The 21,941-nt window shown below is 38.2% G+C and overlaps 1 protein-coding gene across 3 annotated transcripts in view; it reads right to left on the reverse strand.

The window, feature by feature from the left end:
* PLCB1 (phospholipase C beta 1) overlaps positions 1-21,941 on the reverse strand; it is a 704,439-nt gene that overhangs the window by 459,388 nt on the left and 223,110 nt on the right. For all 3 annotated transcript variants that reach the window (XM_086701714.1, XM_086701716.1, XM_086701717.1), the window contains exon 3: positions 10,224-10,292. In XM_086701714.1, coding sequence (XP_086557840.1) covers positions 10,224-10,292 — 69 coding nt within the window. The remainder of the gene's footprint in view (positions 1-10,223; positions 10,293-21,941) is intronic.

Below are 21,941 nucleotides of genomic sequence, written 5' to 3' on the forward strand. Positions count from 1 at the left end.
AAATAGATTGCTGATGGCCCTCTGTGGGCAGGTGTTTGGCTGCAATGATAAATGTGCTTCAATTTTGTATTTGTACAGTTAACATATAAAAATAGATTTCCATTGGTAGGTATAAACACCAGAGCTACAAAGGTGTAAATCTGTCATTCTGAAGCAATCCAGAGTAGTGCACGGAATTCCACCGTAAATAGGTAAATTATCCAACTGTATCTTGGTTTTGCTACTACAACACATCATATGAACATCAGTGATAGATGTATTTTATTCACTTACTAAAACTCATCCATAATGATAGGTAAAATGTATTCATCATATACAACAGATGTGAAGGCTGTGGTATTTTAGATGCATTTTATCATTGAGTCTTGCAGCAAGCAGGTAAGGAAAACATGGAGATTCTTTCCATAATTCAGATGGGCAAACTAAGTCTCAGAGGTGTTGAATAACTTGCTGAGTTCGATAGCTGGTTATTGGCTTTGAGTCTTGGCCATCTGACCTAATAGCTTGTGCACTTAATGACTATACTTTATTAAACATTTACAATGCACAAGGATACATGTTGGGTGCTCTGGCATACAAAAAAATGAGTACGAATGTGCGGGTAATAAGAAAAAAAAACATTCTGAAATAAAGGCACTTCTAAAAAGCAATAATGCCTATTTCTGAAATGATTCCTACTGCCCATTTTATCCACTTTGACAATCATATTGATTATAAAGAACAAATCTATTTATATTAGATCAATTTTTAAATAATCTTACAGTAGTCTTCCCAATACAGAAGTAAATCATGAACTTGGCTTTGGAATGTAATAAGGAAATGCTGTCATAGGCTGAATTGTGTCCCCACAAAATTCATGTGTTGAAGTCCTAATCTCTGGCACTTCAGAATGTGACTCTATTCTGGGATAAGCTCTTTAAAGAGGTAATTAAGTTAAAATGAAGCCTTCAGGATGGGCCCTACTATGATAGGATGGGTGTTCTTACAACAAGAGGAGATTAGGACATTGATTGGTTCAGAGAGAAGACCATGTGAGGACAAAGAAGGAAGACAGCCATCCAGAAGCCAAGGTGACAGACTTCAGAAGAAAACAACCTTGCTGATACCTAGATCCGTTCCAACCTCCAGAACTATGAGGAAATACATTTCTGTTATTTAAACCACCTAGTCTGTGGTACTTTGTCAGAGGAGATTAATACAAGCACCTTGACATACTTTATGTTAACTAAAGCCAATCAAGTTTAAGGGAAAGTATACTAAAAACTAGTCTTTTTGACAAACAAATACTCTAGGAAAATTCTCAATACCTTACCACATAAAATCCCTATTTTAAAAAAAGAGAGACTATCCATTTAACCTGGTGCTCTTTTTCCTTAAAGTAATTGTTTTCAAACTTTGCCAAACACGGGAAACTCTGGGAAATTTTAAAGAAAAATATTGGTGCTTGAGCCCCACACCAGACATTTTGATTCAACTGATCCAGGGTGTGGCCTGGACATGGAGATTTTAAAAGCTCCCCAAGTACTTCTCATATCTCTGCGTTAGAACTCAAGATTAAAAACCCTTCAGAGGGCAGTTCACCATGCAGAATTAATTTAAGAAATAAATATCAGATATTTCCACAAGATGGCGTATTATTGCATTTGAAAGAAATAAAATTGAGAAACATTTTCAAAATGCAACTCTATACCATTACATGTAGAACAAATTGGGTTTAGATTGAAATTATACCAGATAGGAGCAATGATAAAATGAGTCACAGCCTTCTGAAAAGACGTGAGGTTTAAGTAACATATTACTAACCTTGTCTTCAACAAGGGGTCCACCCTGACCAATGAGAACATCCATGGCTGCCATGACCTTAGCCTGCTCTTCCCCCTTGGCAGAACTGTGGTCCCCTGTTCACTCTCCACAACCCGTCAGGGAGCTTTCGAACTCTTTGACAGTGGGGTGCTAAAGACACACACTTGCTATTATATAAAACATAGAATCTTTATTCAGCCACACACATGTTCAGTTAGTATTTTACAGATGAATATACATATATACTGAGTTATGTAGCCATTGCTCAAATGTTCAAATCTAACTTAACTCTTGATAAGAGACACTCTTCTCAAATTTGGGAATTTACACCAACATCCCAGAAAAGACTTAGCTTGTCTGTGATTGTTTGAAAATAAACGTAAAAAGCTTTTAACCATTAGAAAAGATATTCTATACTTTAATGGTAGCTTTTAAAACCTCTTGTTCACTATTGAATGGCCATAAGGGTGAGAGGAACATGGAAAAGGCAGAAGAGTTTTAAATGCAAATATGTATCTACCGAAGGAACCATTCCTTACCCCCCTCGGCATCCTGATATTTCTGCTACCAAATCTCTGACTAGTTATATAAAGGTTTTTGTTTCCAAGGAAACCAAACCACTGACATCTATGGAATTTAATGAACATGAAAAAGGAACCATGCCATATAATTTACATCTGGAGATAAATGTGAGTGGCTGTCAAAACCATTACACATACACAGATAATTCTGTGAAGTTTTAAGCTCTATTTTTGTCCAGTTAGTAAAAATGTAAATAAATACTTTTATGGAAGCAGGATGACAACAAACAAACAAAAATTCTTGCATCATGTCAGGTAAGTTGAGAAATAGTTAGAACCAAGAATATACGGGCTGAAGGTAGAGCTCCTTAGCGATTGAGAGAAAAAGAGAGAAACCTTTATTTTATTCTACAAAAGGTTTTCTTCTTCCCTCAACTTCAAATATCTGTAACAAATTTTATGACCGTGGCTTCACACAATGGTGGAATCTGTACAAAGTTAGGGAAATAGCTTATAATCAGCAAAGGGGGACAATAAATAAAGCACTCATTTCAACTCCCGGCCTCATAGATGATTCATTGAAACCACTGTTGTAGAACATCCAAATAACAGCTCATTATGAGATTTATATATTGGCATCCGGATCCTATGATGAGCTATTTGGGATTCGACAACCCTTAAATAAATAGCCTATTTTGGATATTAGCAGGGAAGGCTGATAATATGTGGGAAAAAATAAAGCGTATATAAAATGGTAACTTCAATAAAATTAAAAGTGTACAAAAGTGAGAAGAAAAAGCTAGAAGGAAATTCCACCATTTTATCTAAATGACTACTCCCTCCTTCTTGAAATCCTTTTTTAGATGTCCAGAAAATACTCTCTTCTGAATCTTGTCCTCACTGGTTGTTCCTTCTGTCTTTTCCTTTTTTCCTTTTTTTTTTTTTTTAAATTGTGGTAAAATATGCATGCCATAGTTTACCATTTTAATGATTTTCAAGTGTATAGGTTAGTGACATTAGGTAATAGTCATTGTTGCGTTATGCAATCATTAACCACCATTCACCTCCAGAACTTTTTAATGTTGTCATAACAAACTCTGTACCCATTAAGTAATAACTTCCCATTCTCTCATTCTTGCCTCCTCCCAGCCCCTGGAAACTGCCATTCTACTTTCTGGCTGTATGGATTTGCCTACTCTAGTTACCTCATATAAGTGAAATCATACAGTATGTGTCCTTTTGTGTCTGGTTTATTTCATTTAGCATAGTGTCTTTAAGGTGTACCCATGTAGAGCCTGTGTCAGAATTTCATTTCTTTATAGGTTAAATAATAATCCACTGTGGTACATATATATTGTGAATAATGCCACTATAAACACTGGTATACAGATACCTGTTTGAAGACCCTGTTTTCAGTTCTCTTAGTTTTATACCATTCTTGGCCTCTTTCCTGACTCTTTTTCATCCATTTTTTAAAATGTTTTATTTATTTTTGAGAGAGAGAGAGAGAGAGAGTACGAGTGAGGGAGGGGCAGAGCAGGGTGGGGGGGGGGGAGACACAGAATCCACAAAGCAGGCTCCAGGCTCTGAGCTGTCAGCACAGAGCCTGATGTGGGGCTCGAACTCGTGAACCATGATATCAAGACTGAAGCTGAAGTCGACACTCAACTGACAGTCACACAGGCGTCCCTCTTTTCCATTTTTTAAAAGTTTAAATGCTGGAGGTCCCAGGGCTCAGACATCACCTTGCTTTCTTCTACACCTACATTCCTTAAGAGTCCTCATTTAGCTTTGAGATTTAAATATTCACTTACAACTCCATGGCCAACCTTTCCCCTGAACAGCAGATCTGTATATCCAAATACGACATCATCAGGTATAAGTGGAACAGACACGTCGAACATTAAATATCCAAAAACAAACAAACAAACAAAGAAGCAAAACTCTGAATTTTTCTATTTAAATGTGTTTCTTTCTTCCTTCCCAGCTTAGGACACAGCAGCTCAGTCCTTCCACTTTTCCAGGTCCAAACACTAAACATTGTTCTTGAATCCTTTTTTCATACCTCACATCCCACACATTAACAAACCTTGTGGTGCCACCTTCAAATTCAGATTCTGACATTCTTTCTCCCCCTTACCTTTACATCTCGCAGTTAATATAATTATCAGCACCACTCAGGATATTAGCAATAGCCATTTGGTTGGCGTCCCTACTTCTTCCTTTCTTTTCTATGGTCTATGCTCCATGCAGTGGCAAGTGATGTTTTGAAAAGCAAAATCAGATCTTGTCACTACTCTATTCAGAACTCTCAGATCCCTTCTTCGTTCTCGCAGAAGAAAAAGCCACAGTCATTAGCCTGGTCTACAGGGCCAGAATAATGTGGTCCCTGGCTACCTCTCTGATTTCATCATCCTTTCTCTCTTGCACACCACTGTAGACAACTGGCTTCCTTGCTATTCCTCAAATATACCAACTATGTTCCCACGTCAGCACCTTTACTCTTGCTCTGCCCTCTGCCTGGAATGCTCTTCCTTTTCTTAATTAATATCTCTACTCCTATCACCTCATCTTAAAAAGAGAACATACTCCATGATGACTCAACAAAGCAGCAAGCCTCTCCACCACTCATGGTCAATGATCTCTGTCTTGTTTTATGGGTCCCAGTGGGACTGATCTGTTATCTGCCCCCCACCCCCCAGTGGGATGCTGGAGTCTGCTTGTAGGGCTAGGCACTGTGGTGTATGTTCCTTTCCAAATATGCTTTTAATTATTTTATTTTGTCTTATCTTATTTATTTTTTTGCATTTAATGATTGTAAAAGCCATCATTTTCATTTGGGGTTTCAGAAAACTAAAACTGATCAATTTTTAAAATTTCATTTTACTCTAATCTGCCTTATGTGGTTGTAGTGATATTACTTGCCACGTAGAACTTAATTGTAATCTAGATATTTACCAGGAATCTGTATTCCAATTAACATTACACATCTGAAATAAACTGCCCTTTATCTATAGAATGAATTGGTTAATTGTCAGCAAAGCACATGAAGCAGTTTTCTTTGGACGAAACACAATTTGGAAGTTAAACTATAGAAATATTTTTCAGTGGCATTGCTGCAAGTATTATTGAGAGTGAATGTCAACAACAGAGTTTTCATGTTCAAAGCCTAGGAGAGCCTCCTTAAGTACACAGTCTCTATGGAGTCCACAGCAATCCTACAATTGCTTTCGAGAAGCCACGTGCAAAGTTCGGCATAAATCTTTCTTTCTTCCTTCCTTCCCTTTTTTTTTTTTTTAACTTTTCAATGTTTATTTATTTTTGAGAGAGAGAAAGAGTGAGAGTTGGAGAGGGTCAGAGAGAAGGAGACACAGAATCTGAAGCAGGCTCCAGGCTCTGAGCTGTCAGCACAGAGCCCGACGCTCAAACCCACGAACCAAGAGATCATGACCTGAGCTGAAGTCTGGCGCTTAACCGACTGAGCCACCCAGGCGCCCCTCTTCCTTCCTTTTATTTTTGTTTGCATTGCACCTTACCTTGGTTAGAATGTGACCTGATATTTTATTAAGTGCACCTGATTTCCTATGACCAAAGCAAGAAGTTTTAGTTGATACAAACTTGTTCAACATTAATTTTATAATCTACAAGATGGAGTGCCTTGGCTTGATTAACTTCTCATTTTAAAAGTTGGAATCAAGGGTTAACCCAACTTCCACACCTAAAACCCTGTGGCCCCCACATGCCCCATTTCATCGATGAGGAAGTAGAGGCACAGAGAGAAGTAGGTTACTGACTAAGCTGGCATCCAAACCCACATCTCCAGTTTTCTGGCTCCATCTACTTTTCAAATACACCTATAGATAAAATACATCCTGAGAATCCTGAGGATAAAGAAACTATCTTTCTCAGCAGCATTTTTAAACCTTTATGACATGGTATAGAGTAAAAAATGCACTTTTTGTTGATCCAGAACATATATTCACATGCATGAAAGAAGTTTCACCAAACAAACTTATTCTGCACAAAACGCTGATATTTTTCATTCATTCTAGCCAGATCTATTTCATTTTATTAATGCTGTACATGTGCCACTAAACTGATCTGCTGGGTCAGCAACCCAGAGAAACCACAGGGATAAACTTTACTTTTTTAAAAAAGCTCCTTTTGAAATGAACATGCAGAGAATATGTGTACCCAGCACATGCAAGAGGCACATCCGAGAGCACCTTGTCTCTACACGTGCTTTATAAGCCTGGGAGGCAGGGAGAGAGAGAGCAAAGAAGGAAACATAAATACATTTTTTTAGATTTCAAAGGACAAGATGTTTTTTTTTTCTTTTACGTTTTTATATGTGGATAAAAATCTTCCAATTTCTCTCCAGTGAGAAATTTTGAAACTGATAACTAGGACAAAGGCTGTATACAGAAAAGCCGATCTGGAATTTCATATACTGTGTTGGTAGTCGACATTTAAAATTCATTAACAAGGCAACACATAGACACTTCTCCATTTCTTCTAAATGTTATTTCCAATCACAGCAGGCATAGAAAACAGTTCGTCTTCAGCTAGATTGTGAATTTTTATGTAATGAGATGCTGTGGAAAACAAAAATAATATGCATGCACAGATAAATATTTGAGGGGTGCCTGAGTATTTTGATAAATAATATCTGCTCCACACATGTTCTTCCTTCCTTGATGGTCTGTAAACCCCTGCAGAAAGTCTTCCACTCAATCTGTCTTCATGTTCCATTGACTCCTCATCCTTACTGGGCTTGTCTCACTCCATAGTGCTATCCTGACACTTTTTATTCTTATGCCATCAGTCCTACTGCTTTTGTTCCAGCCAACACTATGGTCTCCTCTTATTTAGTTTTCCTCCTCCGGCCATAGGCCTCCTTCTACAAGGTGGTTATATGCGGGAAGCTTGTTTCTCTTTTGGTCCCCATACTGAACTGCTGCTAATGTGGGGGACCCAGGAGGTGCCAGTGATGGTGAGTGGAGGATGGCCACCAACGGGATTCTGAGGATGGAAGAGGAATTGCCTCTGGCACCTTGGAAGCCAGACTGGCAAGAGAAAGAAGTATCTGTTCCCTGGTGATAGTCTTTGAGCAGCTGAGTGAGACTTCCATTGGAATTTTCAATACATTCCAATCATTTCTAATAAGTTTTCTTTTTAATTATTTATCCAGTTTGAGCTGGGGTTTTCTTTTGCAACTTAAAGACTTTTTTTTTTAAGTTTATTTATTTTGAGCGAGAGAGAGAAAGAGAGAGCAAGCAAGTAGGGAAGCAGCAGAGAGAGAGAGGGAGAGAGAATCCCAAGCAGGCCCCATGCTGTCAGCACAGAGCCTGATGTGGGGCTTGCTCCCACAAACTGCCAGGTCATGACCTGAGCTGAAATCAGGAGTCAGATGCTTAACTGACTGAGCTGCCCAGGCTCCCCTTGCAGCTTAAAGACTTCTAAACTGACAGTCATATCAACTTCTTTCTCGCCTATCAATCCACAAAGCCACTTTCATCCAAGCCCCACAATCCAATCTCTCTTTACAACATAAACTTTTCCACATAAAGTGAAATTAAAACCTGACTTCCTGCAAATATGATTGAAATTTTTTAATAATATTAAATATAAAAATAACAATGATAATACCAACAATAGTGGCTAATATTTAATGAGTGCCTATTAAATAGCAGTGATCTGTTAAGTCAGTGGTGCTCAAATTTTGCTACAAATCTGCTTTTCAAAAGCCCTGATATCCACACTACAACACCAGTTAGAATCTTGTAGCACCAGAATCTTTGGGATTAGGAAACAGACATTACCATTTTTTAAAGCTTTTGAGGTGATTCCACAGGCAGTCAAATTTGAGAACTCCTCTGCTAAAGATTTCCTAAGGAATTATTTAATTTAGCCATTATAGTAATGATACAAAGTGCCCATTCATTATTATCTTAGTTACTATTATTGTTGTTGTTATCATTATCACCATGTAGCCAATGAGGAAGCCTGAGTCTCAGGAAGGTCACACAACAGAACCCAGGTTTTAAAATATTAAAGTAGACTGAAGTTCTTGAACACCAGCAAGGAACAGAGTGGAAAAATGCCAAGGACACAGATAATCCACAGAGAAAGCAATCTTTAGTGGGGGGGGGGGGGGGGGGGGGACAAAAGAAAACAAAACAGTAAAGGTCAGAGTATTCCAAGTATCCAAGTCTGTCCTTAAGAGAAATATTTTAGGATCTAATAGTGGTTTATCAGCTGAGCATAGCACAGACCCTAGTTCTATTCATTTATCCTCATTCAATAGACACGTATCCAACCGCGTCCATAAATGAAACACTGAACTGATCAGCAGGCTGAATGCTACAATAAAAGAGAGAGAGGGAAGCCAGAAAGAAACTCCAGGTGGCAGAGATGCCAACTCCACCTCTGATGCCTGCAGACAAAGGGGGCTCTACGGGAGTGTAGGCAGCGGTAGTCTTTATCATCAATATTGATCATCAAATTTCAAGTTAGGCCAATGAACTTGCATTTAAAGGCAAACTTTATAACTCTGCTATCAATGCAGTTCTTGGAACTAACAGGCTTACCTGAAACATGGCTGGAATGTTTTGGGGGAAAGAAGAAGAAAGAACTTCTTTCCTACACTAAACATTAAACAATTCTGAATCATCAAGGAAGCATTAATAATGATAAGCTTGCTACAAAATTAAAAGACCAAACTACTAAAATTTGATTATATTATGAAGAGAGCAACACAACTAATAGACTATTTGCACATGAAAACACATTTAGAAACCTTCTTGAAAATAATTCAGATTTTTCTGTCTTCATTTTTCACATTTTCCTATAGATCAGCTTAACTCCTACAGCAGTAAAACCAGTATTTGGGTGTTCATTCCATGGCAGAATTTGCCAGCAAATATTGCACTGTTATGTATCTGAAGAATGATCCTTCCAGGTGATTTTTTTTTCTTTCTGTTTCTCCACAGCAACAGATAATTTTTGATGTCAAAGAAAGTATTTTGACTTTTAAAGAATAAAACAAAAGTTGCAGGCAGATACTCAAATAGAAAATCGCTAGTTTTATATCAATTATGGTAAGAGGTAAGAGTTCCTGAATGGCACCTGTACTTCCCTATTTGACAATATTATCTTTGCTAGAAAGGAAGTATTTAACGTACTAAAATTTGACTACAATAAAGAGTAGTTTCCCACTGTACAGGCAAGTCAATGCAGTTTGTTAGTATACTCAACCAGAATCTAAGTTTAAAAAAATTTGTATATTCTTTATTCAACATTTGTTAAATAATCTTCAAAAAAAAAAAAAAAGGAAATAAAATCACAAACACTGCTTTGAGTATTTCTTCAGTAAGGTTTTCAAACAAAAACAAATTGACAGGCCACACAACTGATCCCAAACTTCCCCGGGTCTTCACTAGTAACATTTATAGAAGGACTTCACACCCTTTGGCTTTTTGGATGAAGTGATATTACTTATAAAGTATTTGAATTACAGTCTTATTCATCATGTCTAAGAGTTAGTTCATGTATGCATATGAGGCTCCAGGAAGTTTCCAAGTAACTTCGAGAACATTTTAACTATTTAGAATTACCCAGAAACTTTGGCCTCATTATATATTTTTCAAGCAACACGAAAATTAGAGGACAGAAAGCAAGACCCCGTGTCCAACTGCCTATATTTTTACTCACTGTTGCCTGCTTTGAACAAAAGTGGAAATGTTTAGGGCATACAGGCTTCTGGAAGGACTGGCTGTTTTATTGTGTTTTACAACATCTACAACAGAGAAACTTTTAACTGGGGCAATTAATTGATACCATGACACGGCCAAATCCTCAAAGCAGCATCTGGTGGGTGCACAACACTCCACTTCTTACCTTGGGAGCTTTGGCATGTTTCCCACATCTGGCATCCTTGACAAGGCTGAGATCTAACAGCTCCGTCTCCTGGAAGGCAAAAATGTGAAATTGTTAAGCATCCCCACAGATCTCCTTTCATTATTTTATATAACTGTCATCTCTTTAAAAAAAAATCATGTTATCTTGAGACCTGCCTGAAGATTTCTCTGCAGTTAGGATATTTTTTCTTTCACATTCTTTATCAATCAAATTGGAGTGGAAACAACAAGATAGCTAACCATTAACTGCTCAATTTAATATATATGCTGAGACATTTTGAAAGTATAATGGGCATGGTCAGGGTCCCCGGTCTATACTATGAGCTGTCCCTAAATCATCATGAACCATGCCTTCCTGCCCCGTGGTCAAAAAATAATCCTGAGAGTCAGTCTGAGTGTGAGGACATGTGAGTGGCATGGGAGATGGGGATAGGGGGTGGTGGAAAGAGATGTTCCCATCAGTTCACCTTGCCAAGGGAAAGAGATGAATCTGCCTCACCTACCTGCCCCCTCTCCAGCCTTTAGCACTCATATCTTATGCCTCAATCTTTTCATTTATCCATTATATATTACTGAACACCCATAATATGCAAGTTACTCTAGGATACAAGATACATAAAATGTGATAGCTCCTCTGGATGGACTTGCTGTGAAACAAGGGAGTAAAGAAATGTATATGCATAAGACAAGGGAGGATGTGTTAATGCCAACTATAAAGTTAACTGCTATGGGAGTCAACAGAGAAAAGAAAGTTTTTCCCCCAGGGCTCAAAAAAAGTCCATGAAGGAGTCACTGAGCATGGATAAAAGGAGTTGGAAGGCATAACACTGGAAAATATCTAGACAAGAAAGGACCAGAGGTTTGGACAGAACCTTGAGGTATGGATGCTTAGAAATGCTTAGAGATGGAGAACACTGCAGGGGAGAAGGGTAGGGAGGCAGAAGGGGATAGAGAGGCACCCGGGAAGAAGGAACAGCACAGGGAAAATGTAATGGCAGCGTGGGAGGGGATTTTCACAGGCAACATTCAGTGTTCCATTACTGGGGCCTAGAACGTATGAAGAAAAGTCATGGAAGATGATACCAGAAAGGGATATGGGCAAAAGGATGGAAACCCTGAGAGTCCAGCTAAGGACACTGAGCCATGAGTGTTGTGACAATACACATCGCCAAGTTAACAGGAGACTCTACGCTGGTGAGATGGAGCGGTATTGCAATGAACAGTCATGCATCTGACTCATGCTGACAATGAGACAGCTGGACGCAGGCCTCTAATTCCCTTCTTCTTACAGGAGGCACTGCAGCATCATTCTGCTGCTCAGAACCTCTAAACACGAGTGGGTGTAATTTCTTATGGGCCCTAATATCCCCAAGTACTTGTAGTTGGGGTTCCCAGACAATTCCTTCAAATAGCCGCCACCAGTTCCAAATGTTCCGTGTAAAAGGGTCTGATTATTTTCCTGCACTTGAGGTTGATTTCATGATTGCAGTCACAGGGGTGGGGGTGGAGTCTGTCCACTGGCATGAAAGACCACACAGCAGGTCCAACAGAACACGTGGCTCCAGCGCACTTATATGTGAAGCCCAAGCTTCACAGCTTGTTCTTGTGAACAAGAAACAGGGCCTTCTTTTCTTTTGCTCACCCTGGACTTATAAGTTTGCTTGTTCCCATTTTAGTGGATCCCTTAACCCATTCCTTGCCAGGTGTGACTGTTGGAAATCCTCCCAAACCCTGGGGTGTGAGGAGAGCAACCCAGCAAAGATCTTGCAGGATAGAAGATCTGGTACTACAATTCCCCTAAGGCTGTACCCTTCGCAATAGTGAAGGTCACCTTATCAGTGTTAGAAAAGAATGGTATCAATGCTAGACTCAATGATTCACTTAGGCAAATGCATAAGGAAGTCCTCAGACTTGAGGCGATGGAACAGCTGGTCTGGGTCTGTTATCTCCACAGCAAGACAACCAAAACCCGTGCTGGAAGGAGAGAAGCAGGAAGAGCCCTAAGCTTGAAGAAGCTTCAACCGGAAGACCAGAACCAAGTGGACATTTGAGAGACAGGAGATCAAATGAAGGTAGAGGTAACTGGAAGAAAGATGAAAGCCGTAATATGGAGGTAGAATTGTCTACAGGGAAGAGAGGAGTCATAAACAGCCCTAGGGTTTCCATATTCCCCATTGGGACTTGGAAGTTTGGGCAAAATGATAATGCATTTTGGAGATTTGGTTTGAGGGGTTCATCCAAGTAGAAATGCCAGTCATTAGTTCAATGGTGCATTATTTATCAAATGCTGCTATGTGGCAGGTACCGGTTTGGTACTGAGGAACGACACCAACAATGCAGAAAACAGCTGTTTTGAGCAGCTCATGCACAAAACCACTTATTATACTTTAAAGGAAACATTTCAAAGTACACTGAGACATGGGCTACAAAGGACTATGGCATCTTTTCAGCTAATACACGAGGGCGAGAAACAGTTTGCCAGCCTTATAATTCTGTGTTCTGGTCGGGAAGGAGGGTTAGAGGAAGAGGAAACAGTAGGTGCAAATGTACAGAGGCAGGAATTGTGTGCAGAAAACTACAAGCCATGGGAGATACACAGCAGGGATGCGTGGACAGTTATCACAAACGCTTGGGACTTGTAGTTATTACATGTGTGTCCTCTTTAAAATTAGCCATAAAACACTGACATTTTTGTTTGTCACACTTTTCCATATATGTTACATGATGTTTTCCATATATGCAGAATAAAATCATACACATATACATAACACATTTACCTCATCTTATATCATTGTTTTCTATCGAAGGAAATTCCTTCCAGTTGAGCAAACAAAGCCTTAAACTCTACTTGTTTATACACACAAAACCCAAAGTGACTTCACAAAGAACTAGATCTTAGCAGGAGTCATTATATAGACTTTTATATTACAGATAATGAACACTGTTTTCTACTCTCAGCTCAAGAAGAAACGTTCATTCCCCAAGTCACAGAGGGGTACTTAACGCTAGCTGCCCTAGGGATTCATTCCGATACCACAGCGTCTAAGAAATTTCTCTCGCCTGTGTGTAAAATTGTGTGTGTAGGAAAACCACCGCAGGGCACTATCAACGTGGGTAATGTGGCATGGGAAAGACCCAGGTGGAAAAGCTGTCCAATGGACTCATTCAAGTAGAAAGTGATGATTAAAATAGTGTCTCCCACTTCTATTAACACGCAACAGCTACCCCCCTGGGGTTTAACTACATTCTATTCTCGCTTCCACTAAAAAGAAAATGAGGAACCCAATGCACAGGACCACAATATGTTGCTTATGTCATTAAAACTTTTTCTAGGTTAATTTTCTCCAGTTAATAGTTTTAACAATTTACTCTCATTATTAGAAAGCAGTGAAATGGTCCCTTTCTCGGTTCATTTAAGAGATACTGATTTCCAGCTTTATGGAATTCATTATCTTTTACTCATTAAGAGAGGAAGGTCACATGATGTTTAGTAGAAAACTTGAGTTTGAGGAAGGGCCCTAAAATTAACTGGTCATGTATCCAACCAATCATGGGACACATCAAGCATCAACTATATCATCTATAGAATGAGTATGATAACACTTTCTATACCCATGGCTCTCAAAGCTTAGCTTGCATGACAGTCATCTGGAAAACTTGTTAAAACAGACTGGCTGGGTGCCATCCATCAGTTTCTGGATCAGCTGGACTGGGATAGACCTGAGAATCTGCATCTCTAATAAGTTCTCAGGTGATGTGGATGCTGTTGGTCCATAGACCACACCAGTGCTTGTCAAAGCACTGATATATACTCATTCATGGGGTTGTTATTATAAGGCTTTTTAGGTGAACATGATTGATAAAATTATACATTACTTATATGTTATAATATGTTGTATGAAGAATCGACATCTGTCATTTCTTTATACAGAGAAGTGTGAAATAAAAATATTTTACCTCCTGAGTGCAAAAGTGTGCCTCGTGGTGAATCTAGGCTTCAATTTAATTGAAGAAAAACTACTGAATGACAAATGGCATCAACACCTACTCTAATAAGGGTTCTTAGCATTAAATTTCACCCTATAAAAGCAAATGTCTCTGTTCAAAAATTCAAGCAATCACTGAAATTGTTCTATGTTTGCTGAAAATGCTATGCTATATAACCTTTGCTTTATACTTAATAACATTAAAGATATCTTTAGAAAAGCAAAAGAAGGAAATTGGTTCTCTTTCACCTCTAAGCCCATCCAACAATGAAAAGAGGATTGGGGTGCCCTACCTTGGCCAGTAAAGGAAGGATGGACTAGTAGATCCGCTTTATTTCCAAGGCATACAGTGGCCCCCTACAGAGCTTGGAGACCACACTCCTAGGACCCCCCCATCCCCATATATCCACTAAAGTGTTGACAGATGTACCTTCTCCCTTTGTCAGTACAGATGAAAGTGAATTAACAGTAATCAAGTACTTATTTTTGATATTTTGAATGAGTGATGAGAAATGCTAAGGGAAGACCAAATTATCTCTGATGTTTACTATTCAGCAGAAAGATTTCAATCCATCAGCCATGAACCCACTGTGAGGTAGATGAGCCATGAAATGCACTGCAAACTCAGGAAAGAATACAGTTTAAAAACCAACTCTTTTCCAGAATACCAATTTCTGTGCATTGTCACCAAATTCCATTAGTCACCCGATATAATAACGTACTTGAAGTTCACACAATATATAATCAGAGCAGCAATTACAGTCACAAACATTTCACAGAGAAGATATTAATGGCTGGGCATGTGGGGAGGGTGATTATGGATACCTCCACATGTGGTATATTCATTAAGTTCAACTTCGATCTACCAAAAGTAGAAGACATTAATATGTTTTATTGACTGTCAAACCTCCCTAAAATGCCCAATGTTAAAGAAAAAAAACTATTTTGGAATCCTTTAATGAAGGGTTTTAATTTAAAGAGAAGCAGATGAAGCAGACTCAATTCTTTGTTCCTTTACTTTATTCCACTTCTGAGGGAGTAAAAATCTGTGTAGTGTACCTCTCAATAAAAAAAAAAAAAAAAATCCCCGCACTCTCTCCCACTCTCTTATTTCCTTTGTTCTCTAGCCTTCATTTTTGTCTTTTTTCCCCAAAGTCTGTATTGGATCCTTAGTGTATGAAACACCGATGGAAATGAGGTGCACAGGTTATCAAAACCAACCACAGCAGAGAAAAGAGAAAGATGACACATCTGGGTTTCTTTATTGAAACCTAGCTAGGTTTAAAATGGTGAAAATGCCATAAAACTAGGGAGCAGAAAACTTGGAATTATCATTTGCAATCTGTGCATTATTAAGCCCCTTACTACAGATGTTTGTGCCTTGTATCCTTGTCTGTCAAACAGAGAAGCAGATGCCAGCAACACCTTCTTCATTGGGCTGCTATTAAATCAAGTGAAGTATTAAACTAAGATCTCCACTTAACAGGAAAGAACTATTGTGTACATATAACATCTTATGCTTGCAACATTTCCCATTCTGGGTGAAAGAGAAAAGATGCTAGTAGAAAAGGCTAAAATGGATAGGTAACGCATCTAGAAGAAAAACACAGAATGCAAATAAACAAAAGAACAGTATCTGAAAATCTAAAACCCCAGAGATATTTTATAAAACCTTGAAACCAAAATAAGAAAGACCACTTCTAGAGAAAACCAATTTTCACATTTGTGTGTCACAGTTAAATGCAAAATTAGATTAACATTTGAAATGGAGAAGAAACAATGACATAGTTCATGGGTTATGGGTTGTATTGTAATTATTGACATAGTCTGAGCCAATAAAATAAAAACTGAAAAATTACAGTGATTCAATGAGAGGTTCCTATCACTAAAGGAGGCAAAGTCAAAGTAATATACTAATAATAGCAATAGTAACCATGACTATTAACAATGGACAACCAGCAATATGCCAAGAATTGTAAGAGATAATATTGGCATACATTATCTCATCAGTCTCTGCAACACCACTGTGATATGAGTATGACAGCTTCCATTGTGCAAACGAGAGAAGTGATGGAAAAGTTGAGTGACAACTGTTGTTCAGTTCTACAATGGCATCACAAATCTCAGCGTCTTGCCTACCTGATGTAAGCAGAACTCCTAGGTGGCCACCATGATTCCTGTGCCCTGATTCAGGCCTTTGTCCAATCTTCACTCTTTGAATGTGGTCAGCACCCAAGACTTGCTTTCAGCCAACAGAATATGGCACAGGTGAGAGGCTATCATTCACGTGATGATGTTACTTTATATGGCAAATGTGAAGATTTTGCAAGTGTAATTAAAGTCTTCAATCAAGTGCCTTAAACTTAACCAAAGGGAGGTATCCTGGGTGAGTCTCTCCAAAGAGGATTTAGGAGTGAGAGACCTGAAGCAGCAGAGATGATCACCTGTTTCCTGTGTTGTGTGTTGTCTAAGAATTAAAGGGCTCAGTCTGAACAGAATTGTGTCAACAACCTGAATGAGCTTGGAAGAAGAACTCCAGCTCCAGATGAGAACACAGCCCAGTAGACGCCTTTAATGCAGACTGTAAGACTACAAGTAGGTGAGACCCTGAACTACTAAAACTGTAAAATAAAAAATGGTTGTTGTTTCAAGCCACTGAGTTTCCAGTAACGTGTTTTGCAGCCGTAGATAACAAATATGCTGCCCCCATTGTTTCCATATTTTAATGCACTTAATTAAAAAGGGATGTAAATGAATTCACATACCTTGGCACTCCACCCAGCATAAAAATGATTGCAATACTGTCATCATTTTTGAATATGACCTACAGGAAACAATTACTCTAATGGAATCACAGACTTACGGTGCTGGGACAGATTGCAGATTAGGAAACTGAGACCAAAAGAAAACATATCAATTACCCCATATCACTGAGACTGAGTAAAGAATGGAAAAAGAATCCCCATTCTCCCAGACCCTATTTTTTTTCTAAAGAATTATTTTTCAATATTGACAAAGTAGCAGGAATATTAACTGAGTGATCCAATTTTAAAAAGAACACAGTTTTGTTCATGTACAAGGAAAAAAATATTATGATACATAGAATATGGCACTAATTTTAACAGGCTGTGTCCCCACGAGGCAGCGTGAAATTTACTGGCAAATATCTAATTTTTTCTGTGGAAAACCAAAAACGTAGTTTAGCCCCTAGTTATGAAAGAGCCAAATTTCCTTCTTACTTCCTTCTTTAGCTCCCTGAGAAACTTCTATATATTCATGTAATAATAAAAATTGTTTAAGTTAAAGCTGTTGTAAGTCAACATAAAATTATATCCATAGCACCAAAGCTTTATTAGGACATAAAATTAATAAAACAATTCCAACAGCATTTATGTCTATAACTGGATGCATATATAACCTAATGCATCAATGGACTAGGCAGGTCAGGGGAGGGAGGTCGCGGATGGGGTGGAGCAGGGACAGAAATGCCACACATGATTCCAAGGTTCTAGAGCATTAGTATCTTCTCACAACTGTTTAAAATGATGAATGAAAACGGGTATAATTTAAAACAATACTAATTGGCTTTATTTTAACTTTACGTCGCTGACACTATTAAAAAAAAAAACAGAAAAACCTCTGCATAATCACTGTAGAAACCTGTATATGCTCTAAAGTTGAATAAAATCAGGAACATACTGGACGCTTATAACCAATATATTTTATTTTCCTACGTCTAATTTATTAACAGGCATGGAGGGATTCACCACATTCTTACAGAGAAGTATGGTATCGCATTTGTTACGGACTGAAAATATTTTTTTTAATTGTGACAACAATGATAAAGATTGCATTGTCACAGTTTTCTATTATGCCTGTGCTCAACAAAAGTCCTCATTTCAGGCCAATAAGATTAATTAGAAAGAATATCCATCACATGGCAAATAGTTTCATAAATGCTTAAAACTCTCTTTGTGGATATTTTGTGGGAGCCTACAATCTGATCTCCATAAAAAGTCACTTGCAATGGAATATGGAAGTGATATACATTAATCAGGCACATAAGCTGTTTCCACTTGAAAAGTCCAGATGATGTACATGTAGCCAGCTTTTCCCTTTAAATCGTCTAAAATGTTATCTCTGGTCTACACCTATTTCACTATGGATAAACAGCCACCTAAGCTTTTTTATCTGGTAGTGCAAGCTACTTTAGTCCTTTAACCTTACCTTAATGTAATATTTGAGCATAGCACCTATCTGCTTATATGAATTAAATTCTTTCATTTCCCTAAATCCGTGGTTCTTAAAGTGTGGTCCCTGGAATACTATCAGCACCAATAACACCTTGGAATATGTGAAAAACACAAATTCTCAGGTTCCACCATAGACTAGCTGAATCAGAACCTCTGAGGTGGAGCCCAGAATCTATACTTTAATTAAGCTTTGGGGTGATTCAGATGCAAAGTGGAATTTGAGAACTGTGTCCTAGATATTAAATGAAGACAGCAACTGCCCATAGAAAAGACAAATTAACCAGGGCTACAGCTTATTGTAGGACAGTCTGTAGGACACTGGACATGCTACCCAGATCCATTTAAAAAAAAACTGCCTCGGAGTCATATAAGCAGTTACAGATCTGATAATATAACTGAAAAAAGTCTTCTTCGGACTAGTGTCTTCAGCAGTACCATCAATATCACTACAGACTGAAGCAGTGATTTCACTTTGGACCCTAGAGACTAGAAAAGTCAAGGGGAGGACCTAAAGATGCTTGGCCTATTTCCAGATGTGTTGATTCAACCCTATGCATGACACATCTGGGCTGACAACTGAAATATCCCTTTTCTTTTTTTTTTAATGTTTATTTATTATTTTTGAGAGAGTACAAGCCAGGGAGGGGCAGAGAGAACAAGACAGAGTATCTGAAGTGGGCCTGGACTGATAGCAGAAAGCCTGATGCAGGGCTTGAACTCACCATCCGTCAGATCATGACCTAAGCCAAAGTCAGACGCTCAATTGACTGAGCCACCCAGGTGCCCCACGCCCCATATTTTCTCTTTTTTTTTGAAAAAAAAATTATTTTAATGTTTATTTATTTTTGAGAGAGAGAGATAAGACAGAGTATGAGTGGGGGAGGGGCACAGAGAGAAGGAGACACAGAATCTGAAGCAGGCTCCAGACTCTGAGCTGTCAGCACAGAGCCCTACACAGGTTCAAACTCACGAGAGTCTTTTCTCTTTAATCACATTCTCATGGCATACCTAGTGACCTCCAAATTTTCTTAAGTATGTGAAAATGGTATTTATTCTTGCCTTCCCTGGTAGCCACTTTGTAAATTCCATGCAGATAGACTCATTTTTCTCCTTCAGCTATTTATTCCAACATACATCACATATTTTTCTGCCTTAAGGTATGTGTTTTATCCTGCCACGCTCCTCCCCATGTACTAGCAACTAAAAGATTTTTTTAAGGCTTAATAGAAATTTACTGCTTCATCAAGGACATTCTAAGGCTTAAAAAAAACCCAAAAAAACTATGATTCATGGAAATTAAACAGCACACTCTTGAAAAACGAATGGATCAAAGAAAAAAAATCAAAGGGAAATTAGAAACGATCTTGAGATAAACAAAGATGAAAACAAAATATATCAGAACTTATGGGATGCAACAAAAGCAGCAACCACAGGATTTTGATGACCTTTTAATCTCACAGGACATCCTGAATATAAGGAGTTAATCTACCTTCCAAAATGAGATTTTAAGTTGACATACATTTTTTAAGTTGACATATATTAAGTTGACAATATTTTAAGTTGACAGGTATGCAATAATATGGCACTTATTTTTTTCTTTTCAAAGAAGACTTGCTTTTTCAGATCACTTGTGGTTTTCTGGTAAGACAAAGAAATCCAACTGAGCTTTTCTCCATGCTAATTAATAGGGATAAGGCCTGGATATGTCTAATGGGGAGTGTTTTCCCCAGAAGAACATTCACTGAGTTGATCAACAAATCATCCTCAATGTCCTGCCTATGTGCTGTAAATTCATCAGAAGTAAACTCCTTTTCATTCAACTGTTGATCAATCTCAACCTAATGCAAGTACACAAAAGAGGCTAGCTCTTCATATCAAGAACTATAAATGACTGAATAAGCTCACTAAATCCAGGCTCTTTTTCCAGTTACTCAGAAAATTTTCATAAAGCTCCTCTAGAAAGTCTGATGCCCACCTGGATCATTGCTGGCCCCTTTACCAGTTAAATACACCCCCCACCCCAGTGTTTGCACACTTCTTTCCTAACAGTTGACAGCTATAGCCTTTGACTACCTTTGGCCTAGTAGAGCCACTAACCCAGATGCAGAGACAGCAGGAAGTGTCCTGGGAGACTATTTCCCCTCAGAGAGCTCCTATCCCATGACAACCAGGTACAGAAGCATAAAAGCCCAGCAATCTTGCCTTTGGGCAGAGCAAACCCCTAGGTTGAGGTGGGGACTACAATTCAAAGCTCACCATTGGTTGGCTTCTTCCTCTTAACTCTCCTTTCCTCCATTCTCTGACGGCTTCTCTAGGAGTACTTGCTTAATAAATCTCTTGCAAACAACCACTTACATTTGGGTCTGTTTGGAGAATATGACCCAAGACAGCTATCATTTACAAATAATCAACTTAGAAAATAACGTTAAACTTAAAAATATTCTGAATCATGGTTTTTAAAAAATCACATTTTTATGTTAATCCTTCTCTTCAGCTTTTGATAGATTTTTGTATATTTCTGGAATTCTCAAATTTTCTGTAAAAATAATCATAATCATTATAAATCCACTAAACGAGCATTCTTTCAGAGAGTTCTCAGTCACTGTATGCTGTATTTTTTTTTTTAATTTTTGTTTTCAACGTTTATTTATTTTTGGGACAGAGAAAGACAGAGCATGAACGGGGGAGGGGCAGAGAGAGAGGGAGACACAGAATCAGAAACAGGCTCCAGGCTCTGAGCCATCAGCCTAGAGCCTGACGCGGGGCTCGAACTCATGGACCGCGAGATCGTGACCTGGCTGAAGTCGGACGCTTAACCGACTGCGCCACCCAGGCGCCCCTGTATGCTGTATTTTATCTTGTATTATTCTTAATCAGATTTTAAAATACTTTGTTTCCTGGGAAATGGACATATGAGTATATATCATCTAATCTGATGTGTAAATAGTTTTCTCAAAGGTTCTGACACACCACATCATGATCAAGAGTCAGTGCCTGATTCTAAAGGAGAAATATTTCTTCCCTGAAAAAAAAAAAGTAAAACTATAAAAAGCATCAGCTTACCTAATTCCCAAACCAGAGTTCATTTTTGTCATATTCAGAGCTAAAAAGAAGTATGTTCTTATCCACTATATTTTAGGTCACTTTCCTTTTGGTAAAGATTTATTCCAGTTTCAACCACCTACTACTCAAGCTTTTTTTTTTTTAAATTGGAAACACACAAATTTTACTCTAAAGATGAATAAAAAAGATTCATTTCATAATTCCATCAAAACTTTACTGAAAAATGAATGAAGATGACTTTTCACAAAGCTTTCATATAAACAGCATTACTTTTCTAGGTATTCTCACAAACAGTATTAATTTAGAATTACCACCTCTCTGTGAATGGAGAGGGAGTAAGTGAAACACAATCAGAGTTGGACTCAGAGTAGGATGAGGTCAGATTTGAAAGACAAC

This window comes from Puma concolor, chromosome A3 (assembly GCF_028749965.1).
Source record: "Puma concolor isolate L17-30 chromosome A3, mPumCon1.1.hap2, whole genome shotgun sequence".
In the NCBI taxonomy this organism is placed as follows: Eukaryota; Metazoa; Chordata; class Mammalia; order Carnivora; family Felidae; genus Puma; species Puma concolor.